This window comes from Misgurnus anguillicaudatus, chromosome 19 (genome assembly GCF_027580225.2).
Source record: "Misgurnus anguillicaudatus chromosome 19, ASM2758022v2, whole genome shotgun sequence".
NCBI lineage: Eukaryota > Metazoa > Chordata > Actinopteri > Cypriniformes > Cobitidae > Misgurnus > Misgurnus anguillicaudatus.
The window spans coordinates 35,766,522-35,784,292 of NC_073355.2; the positions used below are offsets into that span (position 1 = coordinate 35,766,522).

Here is a 17,771-nt window from a genome sequence, read left to right on the forward strand (position 1 = left end):
CATACAGAACATACCTGGGAGGCTGAATAGGCTAAATTAACACGAAAAGCCAAATCAAGTTCAAAAAGGTCCCAAAGTCATTCCGCATCACTAGGGCTGTCACAATGATTAAATAATGATTGTTTGACCTCATCGCAATGATTTTAGATCACCGCAATGATTGCACATTTCTCTAAAAAACACAAGGCGGAGCTGTAGCGCCTGTATAAATGAGACAGTATCAGATGCCGTTCCTTAACTGGCAGTGTAATGCAATACATTGCAAAACCATTCGATACAGTGGAAAAACAGCATTTAAAGAAATGCAGCAAAACTTTGATAAGCAGTATGAAATATTATCATTAAATAATTACTTTTAAATATGTGTTATGTGTATTAATATTCACTGCTAGGTAAGCCTAGCAAAATATTTAATTTAAATAATCACAACAATGTGTGAAAATTATTTCAAAAACAAACTAAATGTGTGAGAATTGAATGTCAAAGCAATAAAACGGTCAATTAATCGTCATAACCAGCAAAGCCCAAAAACAGGCGATTAATTGTCTTAATCGTCACAATTTATTAGGCAATTAACCATCAAATTTCATCATCGTCACAGCCGTACGCATTAATGAATCCATTAAATTACATAAATACAGGAGGAGCATAGAGCGGACTCTCGCGCCTGTAAACGGTAATGGTTTCTCTTGGTTCATATGAAATAATTTTGTCATACAGTATAAGTCGCACCTGTCTAGAAGTTCCAGGACCCGCCAAACTATGAAAAAAGTGCTACTTATAGTCCAGTAAATACGGTAATTTTTTTACTCATTTTATTTGAGTTTGAGGAACTCAAAGCGGTGAAATTGTTCAACACACATAAAACTTTAAGGTTGAATAAACTTTTTTCACTGATGTACTGTTTGGGTTTACAGTTCTGCATTTGTGTTAAAAACAACCCAGCATGGCAGCCCAGCAGCTGGTTCTGTCCAATACTTACCCAGCCATGGATTAAAACAACTAAACAATATTTAGAGGGAACACGCATAATGATATAATGTATAGCTTGAACGCAATGTAAGTCCCTTTGGATGAAAGCGTCTGCCAAATGCATAAATGTAAATGTATATTTTAAAATGTCAAAAAGTCATATAGAATGAAGGTGGTATGTACAAACTTGACCAGTCGTGTGTATATATACATATAATATAAATTCAGGCACATTTTCTAAATTTCTTTGAGACTATGCAATTATGAAAACAGCACAGATTGCTGGTATGTATACATTGAGTGACATGTTGAAAGGTTATATGCATTTTATATGCATATAACTCAAATACATGCAAGTCTTACTGACTATAATAGTTTTTGCTGTCTGTTTAAACTGTGCCGACGGAAGGAAAATCACGGGGTCTTAATGTGGACACACGATTTCCCCTCTAACACCCCCACTAGAAAATGATGTTTATACTGCAGTCAGGAGACCAGAGGCTTAGTCAGTGTTACCTGCTCCATATAACATCAACATGATGAACGACTTCCCTACGAGAACAAACCCAGAGCGGGAACATTTGTTGCGGCTGAGAGTAAAACGAATCATAATGAAATTTAATATCTTGGCTCTTGAAAACAGCGATAGCCGCTACAGATGATGACCAATACCGCCATTAATGTCTCTCTCCATGTTTCATTATCTCTCTCTACTGTATCTCTTTTCCACCATCCCTCCATTAGTTATTTAAGATGCTGATGCAGCCCATGGCAATTGTCTGTATTAATATGCTCTAACATTTTTTCTCCGAGAGGTACTGAAGTGTGTTTTGGAAACCGGCGTGATAAGGGAGACTGGAAGATTGATATTAAATGAGTCGCTTCAAGTAATGAGCAATACAGAGATATTATTATAGATACGGTGCTATGGATTAATGTGGAACGTGCACTTTAAATGGCCCGTGTGGTTGAGAACTGCAGTTTGAGGTATAGATTACCTCTGTATAAGCATAACCTTCACTTCGGGTGCAATATTTTCCTCTCGCTTCGACCACAAACTCACATTTCAGTGTGTGCAAAAATGCTGCAGGCAAGCTTCTGTGGCCTACCGTAAAAATTTGACAGCTGTGTATATGTGGTTTAGATACCGTGTACAGCAGAAAATATTTTAAAACTCATTTTGATGAAGTTTGCCCCTCCAGCACAACTAGTAGAACATGGAGATAGTGACACCAAAGTCATGGGTTTGATTCAGAAAAATGGTCCCACGCTGTCTTTTGGGTCAATGCCATGACCAGATGTTGGTACCAATATGCACTCTTTGGTAGCAATATGTACTTTTGAGGGACTAATATGAACTTTTTGCACCAGTGACAGCTAGTGACCATTTTTTGACCATATATGGGAACACTCATACAGATCAAATTAATATTTTTACGCAGGTAATTGTTTTGGATGAAAACGGGTACTTAATATTGCGTAATGTTCATGCAAAAAATAAATTTTGTTTTGTTCCAAAACCTTGCATGTGTTGTGTTAAGATGTAATGGTGTGGTATTTACTTTTTTTTTTACTTTTAATAACTTATAAATGTTTATAACTTTTCTCCCCTCTCATTTTCTCCAGCTTGGCAGTCTTCTTGGACACCACACATTTCAGATCTCTATCCAGACTTGAGGCAAGTCAGGAATGAATTTATGATGTCACACTTTGAAATCAAACATCTTCAGATTTTCTCCACCTAACAAATAACTGCAGGACCTGTAAACGGTCAAAAACAAACCCTGTCTTTTTTCGTTCACATACAGGTGCCTTTTATTGTGGCCTTATATAGGAGATTTTAAGATATTTGTTTTACGATAATATTATCCAATGCATTTAAGGGGTTTACATTGATAATATGTATTTTAAGGGCCATTTATAGTGCCCAGTAAGCTTAAAGCCCAAGTATAGTCTTTTTTTTAAGGTGCCATAAAACGGAAGTAGCGATTGTCTTATTTTCCCAGTGGTGACGTATATGTGAGTGAAACGGCTTCTGAAATTAATTTAAAGGTAGGGCGGGACTTGAATTCGTCCATAAAGAATTGATTGGTATTGTTGGAAGTTGGGTCATGTTGCTATTTGCTAATAGCTGCGATCACCTGCCATACCATATGAACGTAAGTAAATAGAGATCGTTTCGAGAAGGGGAGGAGATTTGCGTTTTAATTAAAGAGCACCTATTGTCCGATTCACGTTTTTACATTTCCTTTGATGTGTGTGTATTAGTACATGTTAACGATATGCAAAAGGTACAAACCCCAAAGTAAACGATGACATGACTTATCATCTCCAACGTAAATCTCTTTTCTTGGACTTTAACAAACACATTCATTTGTAGGCAACACGTACTGAAGAGCAATTGTGTAATAAAGAGCGATATTATCATAATTCCTCCCGCTTGGACTCACAGCCTGTAAGTTGAATCCTGTTAGCAACCGAATCTTTCAAACATGGTAAGGAGCGTCACATTTCCTGCTGACGTCAGAAGTATTCAGGCCAATCACCAGGTATAGATTAGCTGGCCAATCAGGAACACAGCACTCTTCAAATTCGTGCGTTTTAGGAACAGACTGAAATCTGGAGCTACAAAAATGTACGGTATGTAGAAAATAATGTGTTTTTTTAACCATAAACCACGCAAACACATTGTATTATACCAAATACACAATATAATGTTGTTTGTTTAGCAATGAAATATGTGCACTTTAAAGATTATGAGGGCACATTAATTTTAAAAAAGTTTTTCATTGTGACCATAACGTGTACTTGAACGTACAGTATGCGCATGGTTGAACGCACGTTTTACAAAGTACAGTTCAATTGACTTGTACGTGTACACACAGACATCCGAAACATGCACATTGCAATGCAATGCATCTCCTGGGCTACATACAACATTCTCTGGTACGCGCATACGCCACCTACACGTACAATGTACGCAGAATTTCAAAAATCCATGCTCGGGCCTTAAACTGCATATTATTTGTAAATCTATCTTTCAGTTCTGATTGGTTGATTAATATGTTGTCCCAGGTCAACACTGATGTGAAAATCAGGTTGGGGTCAACTCCCCCAAAAAGTAACTAATTGTGTTACTTAGTTACTTTTCATGGAAAGTAATGCTTACATTACTTTTTAGTTACTTTTGCTTTACTTTCTCTTGGCTGAGGCTTGATCTCTTTCAGGCCTTGCAGATGTTTTTTATGACCAACAATGGGTTTAAACAACCCCGCATAGGTTATTACAGTACAACCCAAAGTTGGGTTTGTACCTTTTTGACCCAACTCTGGGTTAAAACAATCCAGCATTTTTTAAGTGCACTTTAGATATAGTATAAATTAAATTTATACAGCATAGCATTGATATTATTTGAAAAAATATTCTATAGTTTTTCTTTGCAATAATATCCCTTTCACTTTTTAGTTAAAACTTTCTAGGTGCGCTTTAGGAAAGCACCTCTGGCTATCTGTTTTACCACTTCCAACCTTAAAACGTATAACGGCATTCTTTAACTTCAATAGACCTTTTATTATATTAACTATATTAGTATTTAAACTGCTGAAATCTATGAAATCTCTGCTTTCAACAGGAACCAGCTGCCCCCTTTGTCCTCTACATGCTGCAAGGGACTTTGAGTGTGTCCATCTGGAGAAACCTGCTGAGTTCACACGCTTTGATGCTATAACATAAACCTTTAGCCCTTGAATAAGCTGTCAGTGCTATGAGAGAGAGAGCGAGAGAGCCACAGAAGAGACCCAGAAGAAAAGGTGTGTCACGCATCGTTCTGAAAAAGACATCAGGTGCTTTTAAACGAAAGCTACTTACCGAAATCTTTTTTGCAGTACTTTTTCATCGTGACCTTCATTTTGCCCTTGGTGGTCTTGCAGTGCGAGTCACAGTCTGAGAATGAAAACAGGTAAAAAAAAGTTGTGAAGCAGAAGTGAGTATAACGGGTTTCAAAATGAGTCTTGCAGCTGCATGTGCATGTGGATCTTGGTACGCGCAGTGTTTCTTTAACGGAGCATGAACGTGTTCCAGATTTGTTTAAGAAATCCCCCAATTGTTAAAAAAAGAGAAGATCAGCATTTATACGTCCTTCATACTCTGGTATTAAAAGGTGTCCTCTTTGGCTCACGTGCACACAGAGGTGCCCCCAAAAAGTATTTGAACACAGAAAACGCTTACAAATGTCCAAAAACAAGAATTTCAGGAATCATAACATGAGCACACTTTTTAAGCACAACAACGTTTATTAGATATGCTATGAAGACGACATATTTGGACACTTCCTGTTTGTCAGATGTTAGTATAGCTCAGTGGTATACCGTAGCATTGCGTTAGCTGCACAAAAGTTAAAACACACAAACTGCTAAAAACTATGTATACGGTGCAATGCACCGTAAATCACTTTGGATAATAGTGTTTGCATAAATGTAAACCTGTGCACCTGTGGTTACTCTTCCAAGACACTTGTGAACCTGAAGTGAACTGAGGCCCTGTTTACATCCGTGCATTTTCGTTTTAAACAGCACGTTGGGTCCACATCTTTATAGGTATTTAATTATTGAATCTTCTTAACTTCTTAACCCAGTTTTTTCTCACCCCAATTATAAACGCCTCCGCTTGGCTGCCCCACCCTCACCGGTGTCAGGGCACGGGGTTCATAGGTCATTCAAACTTCATTCAGAAACACAACACAGCCATCACAATGCCTGCAAGAGCGAATCCTCGTTTAAACACAGCTTTCCACACATAACCCGCAGGTCACCATCCAGCGCTCCATGATTTATAGTTGTAGCGCTTGGATCCATCCAACACCACTGTTGAGACCCCAGAATAAACCTGAGGGCCTCAGCGATGGAGTCCTCCGAGTCGCTTTCACTCCAGCCATGCACTTTTTGGACGTTTAAACGCCTTGGTTCTCCTTGCACATTTAATTCCCGCCCGACGCGAGCCGAAACCCGAGAGTCTCTCATCTCGGCTACTTCACGTAGCGTAATAACCTCGAGATTTTTGGAGATGGGAGCGAGAAGACCTTTCAGCTCCGCCTGAATATGGACAAACTTCATTATTTTCTCCAGCCCCCTGTGCAATCCACCCTTTTCATGTCCCTTTATATTCCGTCTGAATGAGGTTACCCGGGCAACGGCAAAGCAGGAAAGAACCACCAAACCGAATAAAAAAAAGTTTGAAGGGGAAAGTGGGGGGTGGACGGGCCAGCTCTAGGGGGCGGGGGGTAGAATTAGGATGTGAAGGATCGTGGGGGGAAGGGGATGGGAGGCAGGGAGCGAGAGGATGCGTTGAGAGTGCCGTCCTAAAGTAAATGAAAGTGACGAGTGCGTATCAGCCACGCCTGATTTCCATGTAAATGCGGGAATGAAGGACGGCCTTGCTTTTGTATGACGGCCTCTCGTCCGCCTCATCCTGCCTCTCTTTGATAAGACCAGGCGGCCATTAGGGAATCGGCACAATGCCTAACTCTGCCCTGTTACACCCATGTCCCCCAATAATGGATGTCCCCTGTGGAGGGACAAATGTCTACTTAATACAGTCCATCAAGCACAACTGTGCTATTGCCAGTGGAACCACAGAGAGATTTTTTTCTTGCTTAAATAGATCATAAACATTTTATTTTATTTAATCTTTGTGTGCTTACCACTAGACTACAACTACAACTTTGTATTAATAGACAAAAGTAAAGATGGGAAAAACAATGGGACACAGTACAGGCCAGATTCAATTCTGCTTCCCCCATTTGAGTACCATGACTTCTGGTTAGTGCTTACTGCTGTGTGATCTACCGTAGACACAGAGTTACTCGGAAAGAATTGAGAAATTTCTCAGAGCTGATAAAAGCCAGAAACTTTTCGGCAAGCGAACACGACCTTACGGGACGTCTGCGTCCCTGACGAAGGCCGTGATCTGGCTGCTTGAGTAATTGAGTATGAATGAACGTACAAGACCGTGTTCTCATTCACAATACAACACTGCGAGACTGTGACCGAACAGCAAACACATTTAAATGAAGCATGTAATCAGATTAAACTCGGACTGAGACAAAACATATATGGACGGCCAGCCTCCGCTCATAGAGTTTGTTGATGCTATCACGAAAAGTGACGTGATTATAATGTACAGTCACCCCGAAGGGCTTTAATGATTGGACGTTATTTGCTGTACTAAGCAAATAAACTGATGTAAAGTAAAAATGATTATTATTTATTTGTTAAATTTGTAAATGCAATAGCTTACAACAACTAACAATGAACAATACTCCTACAGCATTTATTCATCTTTGTCAATGTTTGTTAATTCGTTCAGTATTTAGGACGTAACCTTTTTGTGCCCAACCAAGTTGATGTTTTGCATTTTTTACAGTATTGTTCAGTATTTTTGTAATGCATTTTTCCCTAAACTCACCTGTGGGTTCTTCTGGACTGCTGTAGGTCGCTGTAGGTACCGCAATGGGAATTTCTGTAACAAACAATAGGAGAAATAATCAAAACTTGATGCCTAATTTTCTTTATTGTACCTTTAAAGCAACACTAAAGAGTTTTTGCTCTTTGCTCCCCCTACAGGTTGGAAACTTCTTGTTTAGGCCGATAGAGGGCTGCAAAGCGAATGTGAAAGTGCCGTTCACCCTGTTTGGAGTGGATGAACGACTGAAACTTTTTTGGAAACGTTATTTTAGGGTAAAAAAAATCTTTAGTGTTGCTTTAAAGGTGCAGTGTGTACATTTAGTGGTGAGGTTGGGAATTGCAACCAATGGCTCAGTCCACTGCTCTTCCCTCGCTTTTGAAACGCAAAGAGAAGCTACGGTAGCCACCACCAGAAAAACATGTCATCGATGGAGACAAATTTGTAAAAAGTTGGTCCATTTAGGGCTTCTGTAGAAACATGCCGGCACAAAATGGCGACTTCCACGTAAGGGGACCCTCGGGGTATGTAGATAAAAACTTCTCATACTAATGTAATAAAAACATAATGGTTCATTATTAAAAGGTCTATATACACCCCTGATAATATAGTTTTGTATATTATTTAGCATTTCTGTCAAGATATCCTTTTAAAAATTACACACTGCACCTTTAAATGTGCTGCAAAACTGTGGGAGCGAACTATGAAACGAATCATTACATATTACTAATAAGAAAATTATGGTATCTAGTTTTATTGAGTCTCCTGTCTTAGGCCCGTTGTCTCACTTTTAAACATTCTGCTATTCTAACATACACACCAATATGCGATTTGGGCTTATAAAAAGGCAAAGTTGGCAAATACTTTGATATTGCAAAAATTTAATATCAACCTATTAAAACAAAAGCACGTTATTTCACAAAATATACGAGAAAAGCAAATATTTTCCACTCAATTGCTGGGGCTATCCAGGTTTAACAGCACATTTGTTACCTACGCCGACAAATCAGCAGAAAACATGCTTTCGTTGGGTTCGCGGGTTTCATTGGCCTACACGAATCCTTGCCAAGCAAATCTGAATGGATTCATGACTCGTATTGTCAAGGGGGCAGATAAATCTTTATTGACGATGTCATCAGTAACTACATAATAGAAGTGCTTAACATTAATAGCCGCGCGTTGTATTGGGCTCCCGGCGAGCGCCTTATCGAGAAATGTCAGCTGTTGTGTGGGCCTGTCGTTTATCGCCACACAAACCGGCTGCTGCCTTGTTGATACTGCCAATAAACATATCACCCATCATGCCCCTGGAGCACACGGCGAGATTTATGAGTTGAAAGGCCGTCAGCGGGTTCGGGGCAGAGCGGGTCGTGTGAGCCAGGGCTTCATGGTCTGTTTGGCTTAGCAGAGGGCAATCAACGAGATGTCCATCCAAGGAAATAATGGAACAGGGGACCGATACGGAAATTAAATGGTCCGGGGCCATGAAATCATGAATACTAATATGTGTTTATGCAGAATATCTATGTGGGTGGTAATGGGAACTAATAACGTATGCTACACCAAGACCAAGAGTCATTTTACGCATAAAGTAAGAGTAGAATTAATTCAGGACTTGTTTGCGCTTTAATAATAAAAGTTTGATTTCAGTCATTGATTTCACATTGATTTCAATCTTTTATATTTAAGTTATCGAGGTTATATTTTCACAGAATGGTATTTACATTAAGACAGTACTGATATAACAAAATATCAAACATTTAAATGAGATACAGTGTGGTCCAATGGTCTGCTACCCAGTCTCATGTAGATGGGTATAAATAGCACGAAGTGTAAAAATCGTGCAATAAATACGCCAAATTTCACTCCTTCCCATTCACTTAAACGGCTTTTTCTTTCCAATCTTTTTGGTCGTTTTATTTATCGGTTTCTCAAATTTTTTCTGTTTTTTAAACCATTTTCGCTTGGGTTTAGGGTTAGATTTCAGATTTGCTTAAGGTTTCTCCACGTTTTTGTTTATATTTAAGTCATGGTCGCTTGGAGGTTAGAATGGGGGTTTGGGTTAGGATGTCATTTTTATATAACGAAAAGTTGTTTCAACCCTAAACCCAAGCGAAAATGGTAAAAAACAGCAAAAAAAATTTGAGAAACCAATAAATAAAATGACTAAAAAAGATGCGCCGTTTAAGTGAATGGGAAGGACTGGCGTATCATATGCACGCCAAAGTGAAATTTGGCGTATGTATTGCACGATTTTTACACTTCGTGCTATTTATACGCAACTCTGTGAGACTGGGTTGAGAATTTGTACATATTTTACGACTTGGCTAATGCGTATGAATTCGTACGAAATTAATCTTGCAAAAACTTACAATTAGGCTATCATTAAAAAACTAACGAAACCCCACTCCTAACCCCAACTTCACATTGGCTGAGGTAAAATGAATGTGGTCGTATGAATTAATTCGAATTAGCCACCTCGTAAAATACGTATGAATTGCCATGAGATAGCGTTGAATCAGACCACCAGTAACACTATTGCTTCTGTTTTCTATTTATCTAACTTAAAAAAAATGAAAGTTATAAATTATAAACATTGTACAAAAATAAATTAATCTCATACAAAAACGATCTGTTATGCTTGCATTAACTGACAGTAGCTGCGTTTCTATTACCTTTTATATTGCGCAAATTGACATTGCATATTGAAAATACGTCCAATGGAAACACGTCAATTTCGCAAATATTTCGACTATATATTGCAAAAAAGTTTTTAGTTGATGTCTGCTCCCAAGTATAGACGTTTCATTGGATGCAAGTGCGTTGTCGTGGTTACACGTCTGGTCAGAACTTTACTTCCGGTTTCTGTTTGTTTAATTGTCTGACTAGTGGCTAAAATTAACTTGTGAAAATAAGGGTGAAGGGAGGTTTGGCAGCCCGTTTGTAGTTAACATTGTATACATTATAGTACACATTTTACTCTGCAAAGTTAGTGTCATTATGTATACGCTTTAACTATGAAATATAAACTAAGGTAATCTACTTGCTGTTTATTTTGCTTGGAATGGCTTATCGTGAGAGGAAAAACTGTGTTTTAGTCGCATATCATTGGTTAATGAAAACAGCGTCATTTTACAATAGTTTTTGTCGACTTGTAATAATGCTAAAGTTTTGCGCAAATCTGCAATGAAAACGCAGCTATGTTTGTACAAATGTGCTTTAGGAAATCCAATCTTTTGAAGAAAGGGCTAAACCGAGACATTGTTACAATTGTATTCACTGCAAAAAAATCTTTGCCAATAATAATGTCTAAAAATCTTTTTGACAGCCCGTCAAAATAATACAGTATTTCTTCTTACATTAAAAAATATATTTTTAATAAAAACCAAAATTATTTTTTGCAGTGCTTACATTTGATTTGTGACCTAGAAATTGTGCGCTCCTCCATATATTTCTGATTCATTTGAACTTCGCACTACTTTCTGTTTGTTTTCAGTCATTCAACTTAAAAACCTCCAGATTTTTTACAGCATGAGAGCAGTATGATCTCAGACGTTTGGACCCCAGTGTATTACTTTCATTAGGGAAATATTTCTAAATATCTTGATCAAGCATTTACAGTCACCATGCTGTTTCAATCTACCGAGCTTGAGCACTCCATAAATAACTTAAATGGCATTTTAAACACAAACATCCTTATAAAGACTAATAATTAATGCAGACAGATGAAGAATCGGGCGGCTTGGTCTTACTGATACAGGGGGCGATGGGCGAGCGGCTCTGCTGGTAGCCTTTAGCACAGCGGTTGCAGGTGATGCCAGTCACGCCGTCTTTGCACGGGCATTGCCCGGTTGTCTGGTTACAGGTTTTACCGGCTGCTCCGACTGGATGGCAATCGCAGGCTGGAGAGAATGAAACAAAACTGCTGGTTAGTGATGATGATGCATTACTACTAACTAAATGTAATGGCTACTTTAAATTACATGCAAGTCAGATCGCTTGATTTTCCATTTTCAAGATGCATACTATAAATGTTGTAACACAAATAGTAACATAAAAATTCAATATAGTAATGCATTTTCAAAGCATTGCATGTATTATTGTTCAAACCTACCGTATATTACATTTTGATCACTGCACAAGTTATGCAAGTCAATTCAACCTACAGTACTACTTTAAGTTTTGACTTGTGACATAACTTATATAAACAAGTTGAAATTGTTTAACTTAATTTGTTAAGTTAAAGTAGCATAGAAATATCTGAATCATTTTTTACAGCGTGATGTTAAATCTCAAGGTCTTTGGTAGTCTGCATATGATCATTTTTGGCGAAGCTGAAACCTAAGTCATGTTTATGTGTGCAGGTTATGCCCCTTGAAATGTTATCAAGTGTAAAACTTTAATTTGAGCTCTTCCAAACCTCTCTTTAAAATTAGTATGTGGACGTAAAAGAGCAGTTATGGCCCACACCTGTGTCTACGTTCGTGCCTGGATTCTGTCCAGAGTAACATGTGAATGTGTGTGTGTGTGTGTGTGGTTCTTGTAGTCACCCACTATATAAAGGCAACAGGTACCTTGTGAGTTAATCATTTTCGCGATCGGACAGTGTTGTCATCCGCAGGCGTTGTTCGGCGCTCCCTGTGATCAAGTTTCCAGCGTAAATGCTCTTGGCAAAGACAAAACCCCAGCAAATAAAGTCTGAGTAATGTTCCCATTAATGACGGAACGTTAAGCACTTCAAAGGTGCTCTGGTTAAGCTGTTAGTCGGGACGATCGCACATTTAATGTGAGAATTTTTTTGTCCGATTGCCCTGCCAAACGTTTACAATAAAGCTGCTTGTTTGAAGTCTCAACTCTTCCCTTCAGGCCTTCAGATATTTTTATGTAGTCAGGAATTCATTTGGAAATCACTCGTAGTGGTCCAGCCGTAGTGAGAACTGCGAGCTCTTGGAACGGAGAAGTTGATGAATATTAGAAGTCACTTCTTGAATTAGTAACAAAGGCAGTTGTTCGTCTCAGATTTATGTCTACTTGGGAAAGGTTGCGAACGGTGCCAAAAAGAAATCGTTGTTCTGAAAAGAATAGACGTTTGGTTGTACGTCATTCAACTCCGTTAACGGTTCGTCGCGCCACACAAAGCGCACGACTCGGTTAACCTCCTCGCACTTATAGCTTTTTCCAGCGCTGTTTGATGTTAATATATATTGCCAAGCTAAAGTGAAACTTTAATGATAAAAACCTGAACACTGTGGTAGAATTGCTTTAGCAGCGTGGATGCTCACGGGTTCGAATCCTAGAGAAAATACGCTGTGTAAAAAGTAGGCGCTTAAAGGATTAGTCCATTTTCTTAAAAGAAAAATCCAGATAATTTACTCACCACCATGTCATCCAAAATGTTGATGTCTTTCTTTGTTCAGTCAAGAAGAAATTATGTTTTTTGAGGAAAACTTTGCAGGGTTTTTCTCATTTTAATGGACTTTAATAGACACCAACATTTAATACTTAACTCAACACTTAACAGTTTTTTTTCAACAGAGTTTCAAAGGACTATAAACAATCCCAAACGAGGCATAAGGGTCTTATCTAGCAAAACGATTGTCATTTTTGACAATAAAAATAACAAATATACACTTTTAAAGCACAACTTCTCGTCATGTAGATCTGGTCGTGATGCGCCAGCTGACCCCACGCAATACGTCATGACGTCAAGAGGTCACAGAGGACGAACACGAGTGTTGAGAAAGAGGACCATTCCTACGTTGTTGTATGGCAACTGATACTAATTAATGTTTTTGTGTCAGTTTATTGTTTAAAATGGTCCGCAAATGTGCGTTTTATATATGTAACATGTGACCTCCCTACGTCACTACGCATTTACGTTAGGTCGCGCTGGACCGGACCTAGACGAAAAGTTGTGGTTTAAAAGTACATATTTTTTATTTTTCTTGTCAAAAATGACAATCGTTTTGCTAGATAAGACCCTTATGCCTCTTTTGGGATTGTTATAGTCCTTTGAAACTCCGTTAAAAAAAACTGTTTAGTGTTGAGTTAAGTATTAAATGTTGGGCTCTATTAAAGTCCATTATAAATCCTGCAATGTTTTCCTCAAAAAACATAATTCCTTCTCACTGAACAAAGAAAGACATCAACATTTTGGATGACATGGTGGTGAGTAAATTATCTGGATTTTTCTTTTAAGAAAATGGACTAATCCTTTAATGCATGAATAAAAATATAAATACACATATTTAAACAGAACTCTATGTATAGATTTATATTATTTATTTATATTTCCCAACAGATTGTTGTAGTGCATTCTTGGATTGCGATAGACTTTGTTATCTTTAGAGACTTTCTTATCTTAAAAAATATGATTAATTGCCTAATTCCCTGATACAAACAAAACTGCAGATAATTACAAACCGTTCTGTAGGATTGGAAGTTTTAGACCAAACAAGATCAGTAATTGAAACAATCCAGATGCATATTGTTTTGTGAATTGACAGCCCTCCAGGGAAAAACTAGTTGTGTTGACATCATGCTTTGGCATCTTCAAAACAGAAACATGATTTACAGCGTTCAGATTTGCCTCACTTTCGCCGTTCCCGAGGGTCTAGCTTGTGTTAATAAGTCCTTCACGTTGCGCCGGGATGCTTTGAATTTCAATGCCCACTTAACGTTTGTTAAAAAGCAGCAGTTACCGCTCCGCGCTTCAGCCACCCACCAACCAGCCCACCTCCTGCTGAATTACGACATCACTCGTACGCCTTCACAGACGACCCTGCAGCTCGGCAGCCCATAATCTAAACCAGAGCTACTAATAATTTAGCGGCAGTAAGAGGAGATGCCGGGGAACGAGCGTGGAACAATGTGTTGTAGACTCTAAAGTTAAACTTTTGAAAAGTTTAAGCAGAAAGGTGGGATAGAGAGAAAACAAGTGCGGGCCACTGGCGTAGCCTTGGTGGGCGACATGGTGTTTACACTGTGCTTGATGAGGAATGAAGTTGTTAATCTGGGAAGTAAAGCATGAGGCATTCCAGGCTGCCACAGACAATGAATCTGGGTTTGGACTTGATTTGTCATGGTAGTTCATGTAACTCCTTGTTATTTACAAGCAATATTCCTTTTTCTTCCAAATGACCCCCTATAGAATTTTCATCAACGTTGAACGCTGCTGGCACGACGTCGCGTTTTTCCTGTCCAAAATAAGCACAATGAGATGGTTGGCTGACTCGAGCAATAAATACGAGCGACGTCACAACACAAGCGCTTTGTCACCTGAGGAGAGTGGAGCAATCAGCTTGGGTTCGGGTTCGATTTCTTTAGCCAAAACTTGAGAATTGTAACTGGAACCTCTTAACATTTCCCGGACGAACGTCGACTTTAGCGGCCATATATGTTAAGGTCATTACAAGAGGCCGGGTGAGAGTGCTACTTATTGCGCAGTATGTAAAACTAGCTCACCTCCATCCCTCCCATTTGGCCCCCATGCATCCCGCATATAGCTTGAGTAAATGTTTTGGCTGGCAGAGAAGAGTTGTTGAAAACCATTTGTTACCTCTCCCGAATCAGATGCATTCCTTTTGTGATAATACGCAGCAATGTCAATAAAACAAGCGTAGTGTTTGCCATCCATCACATCTGCGTTTTGGATACCGACGGCCCGTGAAAATTAAGCTCCCCCGGCGATTGGGTAAGCGGCCTCTCTCGTATCAATTATGCTGAGGTTTGTTGAAGCTTTTAGTCCGGCAGGCAGGATGAGAACAAGTTATCTTGGCGTAAAGTTGAGAAATGTGCAATTGCACAAAACGTTTTGTGAGTGATTGAACTATGGGAGCGGCCGAGGGTCAGTGAAAGCCTGGCATTATGGTGAAACTACACTCTTAAAAATAAAGGTGCCCTTTTTCGGATAAATGGTTCCTTTCCTCCGAATGTTTGTGTTCCTTGTAGAGGAAAAAATCTTTGGACTATATAAAGATTAGTAAAGAACGGTTCTTTAAAGCAGTGGTTCCCAAACTTTTTTAGCATGCGGCCCCCCTTGTAAACGGTGCATTCCTTCGCGGCCCCCCAAAGAAAATTTGTGACAAAAAGCTGTTCTCAACATTTTAATTAAAAAAAAAAACCATAAAATTATACAAAAAAGTAGTGCTTTTGGTTATTAGCCTTATTTTTTTTTAGGTTTAATTACACATAATTCATGATAAATTAATGTATTTCATAAAATGTCATAAAACTGGGGCCCCCCTGGCACCATCTCGCGGCCCCCAGTTTGAGAACCACTGCTTTAAAGGATGCTTTTTTTAGGAAACGAAAATTGTTATTTAATGGCATCGCTGTGATGAACATTTTAGTTAAAAAAAAATTGTGCTCCTGTATGTTAACTGGTAAATGCATGGTGCAAGCAATAGCTAGGTAATGGGTTCGATTCCCAAGGGATGCCAAATGTATTAATATAACTTTATGTACCTTTCTTTCAACCATATGCCTTATCTTTCAATCAAAAGTTAAATTGTGTAATTTCATTGCTTAAACTTACACATTATCTGACCTGTAAACGTGAACTTATATGATCTTAAATGTATTTTTTCTTTCGTAAGAGAGCACATACTTGCCTTGTTTCATTATTATTGTTATTATCTTCTGTTCTCTCAAATTCTACGGCTGTCTTTTTCTACTTAACCTGTGCTTTTTACGCAACGCCCTGTCTTTTTACAATCTCTTTCAGCTCAAACCCATTGTAATTGTGCAAGTTGAGCAAATAAATTGTGACTTGGTTCAGATTCACAGGCAACAACTTTTTCAGTCCTTATTAACATTATATTTTTTATGCTGGAATGCATGATGGGAACTCTCCCGAACCCCTTAAAGGATTACTTCACTTTTATAAAAAAAATCCTAATAATTCACTCACCCCCATGTCATCCAAAATGTTGATGTCTTTTTTTGTTCAGTCGAGAAGAAATTAAGTTTTTTGAGGAAACATTCCAGGATCTTTCTCAACTTAATTGACTTTATTGGACCTCAACAGTTTAGTTTCAACGCAGCTTCAAGGGGCTCTAAACGATCCTAAACAGGCATAAGGGTCCCATTTAGCAAAAAGATTGTTATTTTTGGCAAGAAAATGCCAAAAATGTAAAAATATGTACTTTTAAATTACAACTTCTCGTATTGCACTAGCCGTGTTACGTGCCAGCGTGACCTTACGTATTGCGTAATCACGTCGAACTGTCACGCATGACGTATGCGAAACTACCACTCCAGTGTTTTACAAGTGTGGAGAAAAAGGACCGTTCCGATGTTGTTGTATGTTAAATGATATTAATTAATTAAACTAACGATAAGGTCGCGCTGGCGCATCATACGGCTAGCGCAAGACAAGCATTTTGAAAAATGAAACATTTTGATAAAAAAGTAAATGCAAAGTAAGAATATCAAAATAAGAAGCATACATCTCTTCACGTACTATTTTGCACATGATTTCAAATGACATCATACAAACCAATTTCGTTGTTTTTTCCACATTAAGGGGGAAAATGTTCATTACTGCAATGTGGATTTGGAAATACTTATAATTAAAAAATCTAAAAAATAAAAAGCTTCAGTGCATGTTATACTATAAACATTTACAGTAAAGAAACATGTGGTATTTGATGATTATTGGTAAATGTGTCCAAGACCAATTTTCTCATCCTCCGTAACAATTTTCAATCATTGTTTAAGCCCTCAAGGAACTAACATTTTCAAAAAAAATTTGTTGGAAGGGACATAATTGACTGTGACACTCAAGATGGCTACCAAGTAAGCAGTTCTTATTTTTCTCTCCAGATAAAAGTTGAAATTTTGTTTGTCATAGTACCTAGACAGATTTTTAGTTCTCATTACCGAAACATGAGTTTGTAAATGCATATATTTAATGTAATATCATGTTGCGGTAATGATAATTTTTGATAATGATCTAAAAAATTTAAATAATTCTATAGGAAATATTTTTAAAATCCTCTAAAAATAATGTTTATAGTATGTTCAGACCTTAATCTTATATTTGCAAAAAAATAATTGGCTTCAAGGGCTTTTTAAAAAAAATCTGATGCTGGACACCTTTTAAGTCTGGATTTCGTGAGAATCACCCTTATGCCTTGTTTGGGATCATTTAGAGCCCTTTGTAGCTGTGTTGAAACTGCTATTTTAAACTGGGGGTCTCCAATAATTGGGAAAAATCCTGGAAGGTTTTCCTCAAAAAACTTAATAAAAAAACTTTTTTTATACAAGTAGAACATTCCTTTAACAAATCAGTAACATTGTTTAGACTCATTTAGTGGTACTGTATATTTAGTGGTTGG

General features: G+C 38.1%; 2 protein-coding genes across 7 annotated transcripts in view; one reads left to right on the top strand and one right to left on the bottom strand.

Moving 5' to 3' along the window:
- The window catches only part of pik3r6b (phosphoinositide-3-kinase, regulatory subunit 6b), a 109,478-nt gene that overhangs the window by 15,500 nt on the left and 76,207 nt on the right, over nt 1-17,771 (top strand). For 3 of the 6 annotated variants that reach the window (XM_073857571.1, XM_073857569.1, XM_073857572.1), the window contains exons 3-5: nt 2,599-2,650; nt 4,604-4,781; nt 4,857-4,930. The gene's annotated coding sequence lies outside the window, so the exon portion shown is untranslated. Of the gene's footprint in view, nt 1-2,598; nt 2,651-4,472; nt 4,508-4,603; nt 4,782-4,856; nt 4,931-17,771 lie in introns of those variants that run through there. The other 3 variants (XM_055194673.2, XM_055194671.2, XM_055194674.2) reach the window with 2 other exon arrangements.
- ntn1b (netrin 1b) overlaps nt 1-17,771 on the bottom strand; it is a 70,599-nt gene that overhangs the window by 8,906 nt on the left and 43,922 nt on the right. Inside the window, exons 4-6 of the mRNA XM_055194677.2 lie at nt 11,184-11,333; nt 7,435-7,488; nt 4,840-4,914 (exon numbers count right to left, since the gene is read on the bottom strand). Of these exons, the coding sequence (XP_055050652.1) occupies nt 4,840-4,914; nt 7,435-7,488; nt 11,184-11,333 (279 nt within the window). The remainder of the gene's footprint in view (nt 1-4,839; nt 4,915-7,434; nt 7,489-11,183; nt 11,334-17,771) is intronic.